General features: G+C 33.7%; 1 protein-coding gene across 1 annotated transcript in view; it reads left to right on the top strand.

The window, feature by feature from the left end:
• Positions 1-13,380, top strand: part of LOC106691712 (coiled-coil domain-containing protein R3HCC1L-like) — a 36,326-nt gene that overhangs the window by 7,318 nt on the left and 15,628 nt on the right. Inside the window, exon 4 of the mRNA XM_014437566.2 lies at positions 8,762-8,989. Coding sequence (XP_014293052.2) covers positions 8,762-8,989 — 228 coding nt within the window. The remainder of the gene's footprint in view (positions 1-8,761; positions 8,990-13,380) is intronic.

Genomic DNA, 13,380 nt, shown 5'->3' on the forward strand with positions numbered 1-13,380 from the left:
CCTGAGATTAAGAGTCTTTTATATTATAAAATTTAAATAAAATTCTATTATCTATTTAGTATTAAAGTTTTTAAATTTAAACCCTAGCTATCTCCTTTATATTTGAATTTAGTTTAAAAACGATGAAAATTCTTTTTATTTTATTTTAAATAATATTAAATTATTACACATTTGTCCCCCAACAGGTGTGGCCTAATTCTTTACAAATTAGGTCATGGCAATCAGAACACAGCTTTTAAAAGAGTTAAATTTGAATTAGTTGTTTTTATAACTTAAGTAATAAATGATGGAGGATAAAGTAGAGGTAACTGGGGGTAGAGATCCTAAAGATGTGATTCTTGTAAACAGCATCCATGATAATAAATTAGTTGGAACTAATTTTAATTTCAATTCAAATGTTGAAAATATTGATAATTATGATACTAAAACCATGTTTCAACAATTAATGATGATGGTGACCAAGGTGGCAGGTAATTTAAAAGATTTAAGAAATGATATAAACAAAATGAAGGGTGATATAAAGGGCAATATAAAAAATTTAAGAAATGATATAAACAGAATGGGACAAGATTTAGGGAATTGATTTAAGGCAATAAACATAGAGTTGCGTGAAGATAACAGGGTAAGATTAATGGGGTTAGAAAATAAAGTAGATGAAAAAATTGTAGTGGTTGAAACTAATTTAACAATAAATAACTCGGAATTATTAGATGAAAATATTGATGAAAAAGTTAGACATTTTGAATTAAAGAAAATTGTGAATTAGGAATTAATGAAAATTGCGAATTTAAAATTAATGAATTTTGTGAATTAGAAATTAATGGAAATTGTGAATTAGAAATTGATGAAAATTCTGAATTAGAAATAAATGAGAAATCAAAACAAAATGTAGCTATCTCTTTTATATTTGAATTTAGTTTAAAAACGATGAAAATTCTTTTTATTTTATTTTAAAAAATATTAAATTATTACAATATATATATCAATATATTATTATCGTTCATCTGTGAAGATACTTCACTGTCGTAGTGGTGTCCAATTACCTTCTCCCTTCCTCTCTGCTTGTTCAGGAAGACCATGAAAATTGCTCTCTTGCCTCTTTGACAAGGGCTAGCCAGCAAGTCCCTAAATGTGTCATGGTGGTAGGGGAAGCCAGGTCCTGGCTTGCATACCATGGTAAAAATCTCACGAAGCTGTACAGTTGAGGCATCTTCTCAGCTTTCCAAAGTATGTGGCTTAGGAGGGCATAAAAAAATCAGATGTGTAAATTCGACAGAGCTTTGTATTACGAGGTTGGTTTGAAAAGTTCTTGGAAATGTACTAGAAAGAAGTGTCTTACCTCGGTGGAACTGCTTTTATTTTTCAACATAGTCTCCCTGTAGACTAATGCATTTGGTCCAGTGATGATCCAATGCCTTGATCCCATCTCAGAAATGAGATTCCTCCAGGCCTGCAAAATACCTCTCCAATTTGGCTGTCAATTTTTCTGTTGTAAGAAATCTTTGTTCACCTAGGAAAATTTTCAGTTTGCGGAAGAGATGAAAGTCTGATGGTGCCTAATCAGTTGAATAAGGTGGATGTGGCAACAATTCATACCTCAGTTCATGAAGTTTTGCCATGGCAATAGTACTTGTGTGCGAGCAGGCGTTGTTCTGATGAAAGATGACTTTGTTCCTTGCCAAACCAGGCCTTTTTTCACGTATCTTTTCCCGTAGTTGGTCTGGTTAGCATCATATTGCTCCATAATTGTTTGGCCAGTAGGAAGATAATCTATCAGCAGAATGCCCTTTGCATCCTAGAAAACTGAGGCCATGACCTTTCCGGGCGAACATACTGCCTTTGCTTTCTTTGGTGGTGGTGACTCAGCATGTTTCCACTTCTTTGACTGCTGTTTGTCTCTGGGGTATAGTAGTGGACCCAAGTTTCATCTGTAGTCACAAATCGGCACAAAAAATCTTGTTAGTTGCGCTGAAAATGGACCGGATTTTGTTCAGACATTTACAATATGATGCGTTTATGGTCTAATGTCAAGAGCCATGGCACCCATCTTGCGGATAATTTTTTCTTTTCCCAATTCTTTAGTTACAATATGAAATACCCATTCAGATAACATCACTACAGCTTCAGCAATCTCACGCACTTTCAGTCAATGATCCTCCATGACCTTTTGATGCACTTTTATGATAAATTCTGGGGTGGTAGCACTTTTTGGATCATCATCTAAGCTCTCCTGACCAAATTTAAACTCACTGGTTCACTTGGCAATAGTTGAATATGAAGGAGCAGAGTCCCCCAGTGTGTTCTGAAAGTTGACATGAATTTCCTTTGCTTTCATACCTTTCTTTACAAAGTACTTAATCACTGCTCAAATCTCAGTTTTCTCCATTGTTACAAATCACTGCGCTTAAAACAACAACAAAGAGTCGTCACTACCACTCACGCCACATGTTCACTCACAAAGAATGTGTGATTATTGCGTGGGAACCTCGTTGCTCTAACACTGACATCTAGTGGTGATTCTCTCACAATGGTATATTCTCTTGCTTTTCCGAACATCGGCCTGATTAGGAATATATAATTGCTCATGGATTTATTCCTTTGGAAGCCAGTTTGGCAGTCTACTAGGAACTGACTAATTAGTCTCAGTAGACTGCTCAGACTAAGTAGTCTTTCAAAATATGGAAGTAATGTTTTACACAATATACCCACCAGGATTTTTCCAAAATCTACACGCACCGCTAAGATCCAATTTCTTTTCAACAGCACACTTAACTGATTTTTCTATTTTGATTAGAGACAGATTAGCAGTCCAATATTTTGAGATCTAGATTCACCTTAACAGTCTTCATCAAAATCCAGGAGACACATGTGGGAGCCTCTCCTTGTAAGATTATACTTTTTTGTAGGAGCAGTAGTTCATTGTGTATCTACTCAGATCCTTTGACTTATGCCTGCTATCATCAGATAGTGATCTGAATCAACATTTGTTTTGATCAAGATTAGACACATTGCGTACCTGGCACTGACCAGTATTTGAACTGTTTGATTGGTCGAGAAGCCATCATTATATTTCCATGTCACAAGATTAATTTTCTTAAGAGGGAACATAGTATGATTGATTACCATATTATTTGAGGTAGCAAAGTTAATAACCTACTGTTTATCATCATTAGATTTTTCATGGATACTGTGTTTGCCAATAGTGATAGGGAAGGAACTTTCTTGTTCCTCTTGGCCATTCTTCAATCAAGGCATTTTTTTCATCTAAATTTTCAGGTAGAAGTATCTAAAATTTCATGTATGCTGATCCGTGCTAAAATTGTGAAATTTCACTTTAATATGTAGATAGCATACTCTAGGGTTAATTGGTTTAAACCCAATAACAGATTGAAAGACTTTTTGGTTCACTATGGTTCTGGTTTCATGTTTCACTATGGTTACAGTTATAATTTAGCAGCTGATTTCTGATTTTGATATAAGTCAATTGATCATTTTGTTTACTTACATCAACTATTCAGCTAGGTATTTTTGGTATTGTGAAGATAATGGAAAATTATGTCAAAATGCAACAAAACCCTAGGTAGCATTATTTACAGATCTGCCGCTTTAGTTTTGTATCAAGGATATATAATTTATTTTATTACTACCTTTTTAATGCAAGAGTTCAGTGCATAAAACTATAAAATGTTGACAGCCAGAGTAGTATAAGATCAGTCTTTATTGGAAGCGAATCTATTTTCAAAATAATAATTAACTAACAACATTGAATCAAGTTTTTTTTCAAGCTTAAGTAAAGCAGAAATGCAACAGCAGTTCCCAGAATTCAGTTTTGACAGGGAGTACCTATTTCTTTCATAATTGTATTAATTATTCATTTGTTTTGTTTTTTGTTTATTATTTCAAATTAACTGGTTTTCCTTGATTATTTACATAACTATCATTTTTTCTCTTTATTTATTTTATTATTTTGTTTTTGTCGCACATGGCAACACCCTTACAACCTATACCACCTGACACGCGGGACCTGTTTAAATTAAAAGGTACATTGTTCATAAAATATATTTTCATGTGCTTAGATATTGAGTGCCCGATGCTATTAGTCACTCTGGCTTTGACTTCCGTCAAAACAGCTCTGGCGAAGCCCTGCAACGTGGGGCGAAATGTTGGCTCAAATAAAAATAGTATACCCATTTACTATTTGAGTTTTTTTGACCGCACCCGGACCATATTCCATTCATTATTTTCACTACTATTATATGGTTTATAATTTTAACTCTAACACAAATAGCTATGTACGAAGCTGTTTTGGCTTCTTTTCTTCGACAGGCGGTATAGGTAGAATGTTTTATTTAATATGAATATAATAAAATGGAACTTAAATGGTTTATTTTATCGTAGAAATGAATTAAAGGGGCCACCCATAGCTTAGTTGGTTTGGCCAAGTCTTACCAATTTGAGATTGCCGGCAGTGCCAGTTCGAATCCGGCCTAGGTTGATGACTTTTTTCATTGAGTGGCGGTCCCATAAAATGAAAAACTTGACCTCCTACCATGGTTAGGCAGTATAGGACTCCAATGGGAGTCTTAGCCGAAAAAAAAAAAGTACTTACTGAATTACTATAATTGCTCTGTAGCTTGCTTATAAGAAACAAATTTAAAACCTACTGATATGTTTGAATTTCAGGGATATGCTATTAGGAGGAAAGATTATACAAATGGTCGCATTGGTTGTGGTGGTGTGTGTATTTTATTGGAAGAGAATATTCCCTTTAATGACTTTCATATTACCTCTCATTTGCAAGCAGTAGCAGTAAGAATTTTATCACAACCTTGCCCATTCACATTATGCTCTCTATACCTCCCTCCTGGCCGATTATTCACATTTCAACAATTGAAGGACTTGTTACATGCATTATCCCCACCAATAATTCTCGCTGGGAATTATAATTCTCATCATTTAATTTGGGGTAGTGACCACTTGGATGAGAGGGATAAATTAGTCACGTCTTTTATAGATAATTGTAATTCAAATGTAATAAACAATCCAACATATCAAACTCACCTCTGTGCCAGGTCTGGAAAACTTTCAGCAATAGATCTTACTATCACTAGCCCACTGTGACAAGCCACGACTCAATGGTACATTTTAGATGATACACTTGGCAGCAACCATTTCCCCATAATTATTAAAACACTTAATAATGCCTCTCCTTCAGCAGACACAACAGATGGGTCATTAAAAAAGCTGATTGGCCCCAATATCAAGCGACAGCTAAACTTGCGGTTATAGATCTTTCCGATTCTGACCCTGACTGCTTAGTTCTACAATTAAATACTAGTTTACTTGAGGCCGCCCAAACAGCAATCCCATACATTTCCTCATCTGCTAATGTAAATACTACCCGACCCCCCTGTACCGTAGTGTAGTGGTCAGATCAATGTGAAAAAGCAATAAATAACAAAAAGAGGGCACTTCAGAAATTTCTTCACCAACCATCCTTCGAAAAACTAGAGTCATAATAAAGCGGCCAGAAAACATGCAAGGTATGTGATTAAAAATAGTAAAAAATTATCATGGTAGAATTTTCTCAGTAAGGTTAACTGTAACACACCAAGAGTTGTTTTCTGGCAGGCAGTTAGAAAAATTATGGGTTATGGCTACTTACCTCAAATAAATTGTCTGAAAATTCATGACCACTATGAAACTGACACTGTAATCTTAGCAAACACTCTACCAAACATTGCTGTGATACCTCATCAACTGTAAATTACTCTACACACTTCCTTAGCATAAAGCAAGCTATTGAATCAATACCACTCCTTATCACTAATGATCCACTTGATCCACTAAACCTGTCCTTTCTTTGAACTCCAGGAAAGATTCCTCATCCGGTCTGGGTAAGATCTGCATTGCTATGATAAAAAAACCTCTGTTCCTTTAATAAATCTACGATTTGAAAGATATTGAATAAAATATTTCTGTCTAATAGTTTTCCGATTACATGGATGGAAGCGATTCCTATTCTGAAAAAAGACAAAGACCCCATGGATGTTAATAGTTATAGACCAATCACCCTAACCTCATCTATCTGTAAATTGAGGAAATACATATTTCTAATAGACTGACATGGTACTTAAAAGGTAAAAGTGTTCTGCCAGCATGGCAGATTGGGTTCAGGAAAGGGAGGAGTACTAGAGACAACTTGGTTCGGTTACAGTCTGATATCCTAGAAGCCTTTGATAATAAGAGAAAAGTATTAGCAGTATTTCTTGATATAGAAAATGCTTTTGATAAGACCTGGAGAAGATTTAGAATTGACACTCTAGTTAGTATCGGGATTAATGGTCATATTCTTGCTTTCATAAATAATTTTTTACTTAACAGGAGCTTTAGAGTCAGAATTGGTAACATTCTATCGAATGAATTCGAACAGGAAAGTGGAGTGCCTCAGGGTTGTCCTTTGACCGCGACCCTTTTCTATATTTGTTTTAATATAGTGTTGAATATGGTTGGGTTGCCTGTTAAAAGCATGCTCTACGCAAACGATCTTGTTATTTATACAGAGGGGAAAAATGTAATATCCTTACAGGAAGATATTTAAACCGCTCTAAACAATGTCAGTGTATGTCTTTCTGATCACGGCTTTAAAATTTCAACAAATAAAACAGTTGCTATTCTTTTTAGCAAAAGACAGCCGAATGTAATGCCATCACTGACCATTAACAATCTACCAGTTACTTTTGCTCACACTGTCAAGTACCTCGGATTGATTATCGATAGAACACTCAGTTGGATCCCGCATATCAAGCAATTAAAAGCAAGTTGCTTCTGCTCACTTAATCTTTTGAAAATGTTCGGTAACACCAGCTGGGGTGCGGATCGAACAAATATGCTGCCCTATACAAAACGCTGGTGAGAGCAAAGTTGGATTACGGTTTTAATGCCCACAACTCATCATCGGGTACCACTCTGAAAATGCTAGACTATGTACAAAATGCGGGACTCAGAATAGCTAAGGGTGCTTTCCGCTCTAGCCATATCAATAGTCTATATGTCGATGCTGGCGAGCCTCCACTTGACCTACGAAGATAACAACTTGATCTCATTTACTACGTTAAAATCATCTCAGCTATAAACCATCCTATGAATGAGTTGTTTCCAAATAGACAGAATCTAAACCAGCAGCAAATCAACTTAACAAAGAGAACACCGTTTACAGTCAGAGTTTCCACTCCTCAGCTTAAAAAATAGAATTACCTACTTTGCAAGAGACTGTAATTCCATTATCTTATCCTTGGGGACTTCCCTCCCCTAAACTTTGTCTTTCTCTTTCAAGGCTACCTAAAAACATCACTCCGCTATATCGGTATGAGTTTCTTAAACTGCTAGACAAATTAGGTGACGCCGGCTTCATTTATAATGACGGCTCTAAAAATTACTTAGGTGTTGGGGCCTTGATCACATGATGCAATGATCACTAGTACCTATTCTCTTTATCACAGATATGTAGTAGCTATACAGCTGAAATGGTTACAATAAACAAAAGCTTAAATGTTTTTCACCCTACAAAACAAAAACTGGTCATCTGTACAGACTCTTTGTCTGTCCTACTTAGCTTAAGAAATATTTTTTCAACTAACCCACTAAACCAAAACATTTATTACTCATTACAGTCTGCCAACAGAAACGGTATTTCAACTGTTTCAAACAAACTGGCTGATAGGACAGCAAAAGTGACGATTTCTGAAGGAAGTCCATATCGTGAAGTGCCTATCAATGATTTCATTGCCCTCATTAAGCAAAGGATTAAATTGAAATGGAGACAAATGTGGGAAAATGTTTCTGATAACAATTAGAAGGGACTTCTCCCTTTAGATATCATCAACTAGAAATGTGCACAAAGAGAAGGTGATTTTGACGCACCTTCGAATAGGTCATACGCGCCTGCCCCACGGTTACCTTATGGCCTGTGATCCTCCACTGCAGGATAACAAACATACCATAGATAGACTTTTTGAGTTTCTACATCATTCCAAGCTCTACCATAAAATTTAATCAAATTTTACCTCAGGTCCCCAAGTTGTAATTGTTTCCCATTTCAATATAATCGTGGCAATGAATCTGGACCCTTTCTCCCGTGCAGGGGTATATCCCAAAAGCTTTAAATTACAGCCTTCACTATTTAGGAAATTAAGGCAATAATGACCCATACGTGGTTGGTGTCTTAAATAATTTAAAAAAAAAAAAGAAGAAATTCTGATGGGTAATTACCATACTCTTCAATTACTCTGTTTATTCTGTTAACATTGAGGTATAATTTTTAATTTTATGAAAATCTGCAGATGTAAATGAATATACTAGCTTTGTGTTTTTACCATACTATTGAACTGGTTAATTGTTACAGAGTGCAAGTTTTTTATCTGTTTTTAAGGTATCATTGAAATCTCACTTAGTCTTTATTATAGGACTAGTTGTAAAGTATAAACTACTTGTTTTGATGCAATCATAATAGTTGTACTTTTGAATCATATTTCACCTAAGGTGAGTCAGATTAAGTGCATAAATGGATATTTATCTCTAATTGGTTCTGTTAGTTTAACTAAATAGTACAGATTTCTTCAGAATATCATAGGTAGTAGCTCTCCCAACCAAACAAACTTTAGAAAATCCCTATTTATGTATTTTCCCTGAAATATCCCAACTCACTTTATTCTATTGTGTATTATGTTATAGATATATTTTTAGATTATATTTGTTTCAGCGGACGAGGTATTGAGTTCAGGCTTACCATTTGTCAAAATAAGGTCACTAAATCAAGCTACTCCTCAGTCCAAAGAAAAAGCAAAGAACTTGATTCTCCCAAGTTCTTCAAGACCAAAAACATGCTCTGCTCTTGCTAGAAGATTAGTTTCAGGAGCACTAGGTCTTAAAGCTGTTTTTACACAAGCTGAAATCCAAAGAGAAAAACAAATGTTAAAAGAAGCACGAGGTATATGATAACTATAAATTGTTTTGTAAGAAAATGTTTAATTATAATAGGATAAGGTTAATTTTAACAAATTTAGAGCCAGAACAAATAACAAAGTTGATGTGAATGCTGGTTGAAGCGTAAAAGGATGTTATTCAATAATATTAGAAATCAATTGCCGTTGATTATAATATGAAGTTCTATATGATTGATATCAACAAGGTGTTTAGACTTGGAAAAGTCTGGGAATTTTTTTCCGGAAAAAGTCAGGGAATCTGAGACAAAATCTGGAAAACTGTCCTGGTGGGAAAATACGCTGATGAAATTCAAAAATTTCGTGAATTATTATGTAAGGGTTTACTAATTAAATTATTTATTTTTTACATCAATAAATAACAAAATATCTCAGAATCATTATAGCAAGGCTACATAACAAGTACATATGAGAACTCAATTTCCCGTAAGAATCTGTCATCATACTTTAAATGTCCTGATCATGATGACGAACTCTCATGATTTCTAATTCTCGATTATAAAGACTAATTTTCATGGTAAATTGAATTCTCTAATGATTTAAGTAAATTTTGTTTTGATTTAAATAGATTTTGTTCTTTACATTTGGTCATTATTAAGCACCGTTTGCATAGAAAAGTTCAATAGCTGTAAAAAATAGTTGAGTTATTTATGCCTTAAGGATGTATCGGACCTGAAGAAACTCTGATAAGAATTTTTTCTTGGTAAATTATTTGTTGCAAATATCTCAAAAAATTTTTTTAGAATTAGTTTTTCTTTGTAAATCATTTCTTACAAATATCTGTTCCTATTATCTGCTTGAAAACCCTACTTCAAATAGTTTAAAAAAAACAAACACAAATTCTATTATTTTTGAAGAAGATATGGTTTACTATTCGGTAACTTAGAATTACCTAACTTCAACAGTTTTTTAATTATCGCTTCCTATTTTATAAAAAAATGTGACGCTTATAAAAATACAAAATATCAATTTTCTCTTTTTCTCTAGAGAAATGGACCATTGTCTTTATGAATTTTTTTGTTGCTTTTTGAGATTTTCTTTAACCTCCTCAAATATTGGTAAACACTTGTATATATTTATATACATATATGTTTTTCTTTGGCAAACATACTTGATATTTTGATCCTTTAGAGTTTTGATTAATGTTTTGGCCTAATCATTTATTGCTTGGCTGAGGACCCTTCTTGGTACTTTTCATCTCATGCTGCCTGTAAATCTGACCAGATATGAAGTAGGTGTACTCGGGTTTTACTGAAGTAGTCAGCGGACAGGATAGAGAAGTTTCCTCTGTCAAAAATGCATCAGGGAGCCTGAAATACCACCACATGTGCAGGACAAATGCCCCAACAAATCCCTCCTCTCATAACAAGCCAACATCTCAGAGTAAAGCATGAGGTAATGAAGCTCCTAAAACAAAGAGATTTTACCTGCTTTGACGAGGTCTACTGAGTCGATACGGATGGATCCACAAGATATACGGATAATGTTACTTTCCCTAAGAAGAGGAAGTCAGTAATCATGCTGGGTCCCACCATGAGATATGAAAATAACGACCTTGACCAGGCAAATGAAGTGGAAAGGGAAAAGAAGGAAATCTACGATAAATGCATCCCTTTCCTTAAGGAAAAGCTCTATGAGGGCTTTGGAGCGAGACTTCAATGTGAGAGGCCTCTGGTTCAGAGCCTGTAAATCGATACCCAGCACAACTAGGAGCTTCATAGAGGAACTCGGGGGTCGATATGCAAGATGTGGCAAAGATAACAGAGAATATAATACTCAACTCCCTAGGAATCATCCACCACCATATGCATGGAAATTGTTGAATAATAGATTCAACCAGAGGAAGGATGACATGAATACATTGCATATTTTACTTGTTATTTTATTATTTTTGCATATATTTTTAGTATTTATTGTATATTAATTTTTACATAATTTGTTTATTTTCTAAATCTATCTGTTATTTATGTATATTTGTATCTCTATCACTGTTTTTATCCATTATTCTTTTAAAGGCACATTGGGTTGAAAGCAAAATATGAAAAAAAAAAAAAAAAAAGAAAGTGGAAAGTGGAAAGGATAGAAAAGGAAGAAAGAGAGAGAGAGAGAAAGAAAAAGGTGGGATTAACAAATAAAAAAATATAAGTATAGAAAGAAGGGGGAAAAAAATCATGTAAGATCACAAAAATTGCAAAAACAACTACTAGAATTCATCAATATACACGAAACTTAACGGTGTTTTCGGTCTCTATTAACTGCACGGAATGGCAAAAACCAGACCTACTTAAACAAATTAAAACTGCAGCATAGATATGAATGTTTTTGTGAATGTCAGACATAGACAAAAAAAAAGTCCAAAAATATCTTATTGTGATTCCTATAATACTTTGTATTCACGGCTCTTAATTAAAGGCCGCTAAAAGCAAATATGACTCCCTTTTCCCTAAGAAAAAATTATTTGGCCTACTTTATTCAAAGAATCTTTTGATTTTTGTAATTTTTAATATAGTTAAATTTATCTGATATGATCAGATTAGGCCTAGCAGAAATTTTAGTACCTTTTTTCAACTTTTTTTTATTTATTACTCCAAATTGGTGATTCCAAGACAAAACATTCCTATTTTCATTATTTTTATTTTATTTTACACAAAATGATGAATAGATTGGTATAAAATAAACTTTAAATCTATAAAGAGCAAAGGTAGAAAACAATATAAAAAAAATGCTAAAATTAAATCAAATATTTTTTTTATTGCTCCTAGGATTAACAAATCTTTTATTGGTGGGAGGTTACAAAATAACTAGACTCAAACATATGTCTTATCATCTGCGACCTTGTATCTTAGATTTATTGTGAAACCGTAGGTTGGAAATCTAGTGGTATTTCAAAGTTTCATTGGAATTCGTGCTCCCACATTCATAATCTTCACTTCTAAGATTTCTACATCTAGAACGAAATTTGTACTTTTTTCTTCCGATTTTTCAATTATTTTTTTTAACACTTAATGAACTCGTAGTTGGCCCCTGTAACAGCAATTTCTTCGCGGAAGCCAACTAATTAATTCGCATGCAGACACACTTCACCCTGTCGCTTCTCTAAAGCTGAATCATAGTTAGGCGTCCATATTCGTCAGAAATTGTTGAGTGTTGATCACATTTATGTCTTTCTTGAGTGTTTTGTTTTATAATTAAATTATCAAGAGCCCAATATGGATAAGGAAAGACCACTGGCTCAAAATGAAATTGAGTACTACCCAAATCTAAGTGATTCAGAATTAACGATTATGAACCTTCTGAGAATTCAAGTGATAGTGAAGATGAAGTCATCTCCGAACCTGAAATTACTGACGATGATTCCCAAGCAACAACATCAAATGCGAATGATAATTTGTGGACAGAAACTCAACAAAATCTTGAATTATTTATTTTCCAAGAAAATGTTGGTCTGAAATTGGATACAACAAAGTTTACAGTACAAATGTTGGTGGACTTATTTTTTTGGGATGAATTTCTTGCATTACTAGTGGAACAAACTAATTTATATACTCCACAAGAAATTGAAAAATGTAAAGCAATAAAAAAATCTAATAGGTTATCAAAGTGGCAAGACGTCAGTGCTGCAGAGATGAAAGTTTTGATTGGACTTTTGTTGCAAATGGGACCTTGTAATTTTCCATCAATTGAACATTACTGGAGCACAAACAAGCTATATAATGTAAACTTTTGGCGCTCACATATGAGTCGAAATCGATTCCAGTTGTTACTTCATTATTTTCATTTAGTTGATAGCTCAATACCATCTGCCGACAGATTATATAAGGTGAGACCATTACTAAATCATTTCAATAATATTATGGGTGAAAACTATGTATAAGATAAAAATATTTGTGTTGACGAATCCATGATGCTATGGCGGGGAAGTTTGCTTTTCCACCAAAACTAAAAAAAAAAAGAAATAATAAAAAACGCAAATATGGTATCAAACTATATGAACTATGTGAGTCCGACATCTTGTAATGAAAATAAAGATTTACAGCACAAAATCTAAGGAAACTGTTATTAATGTAGATCACACTACTGACATTGTTTTACATTTACTTGAAGTTTATATGGATAATTTTTATAATTCTGTTACTCTTACAAAATTGCTAAATACACAAAAAACTTATGTGTGTGAAACCCTACAAAATAAACGAAAAGGAAAACTCTGAGATGTGATAAATTGTAAACTAAAACCATACCGTCTGACCTACTTCATTTTTGTTTGTATTTTTTTTTTTCTTATTTAAGATTACCCAGTTAAAATAAATCACTAAAATACAGTTGAAATTCATAAATATTAAATTCTGCAATTTCTCTTTAGGAAGTCTGGTAAGTC

The sequence above is a fragment of the Halyomorpha halys genome, unplaced genomic scaffold, assembly GCF_000696795.3.
Source record: "Halyomorpha halys isolate HHAL.00 unplaced genomic scaffold, Hhal_1.1 Scaffold2822.1, whole genome shotgun sequence".
Classification (NCBI taxonomy): Eukaryota; Metazoa; Arthropoda; class Insecta; order Hemiptera; family Pentatomidae; genus Halyomorpha; species Halyomorpha halys.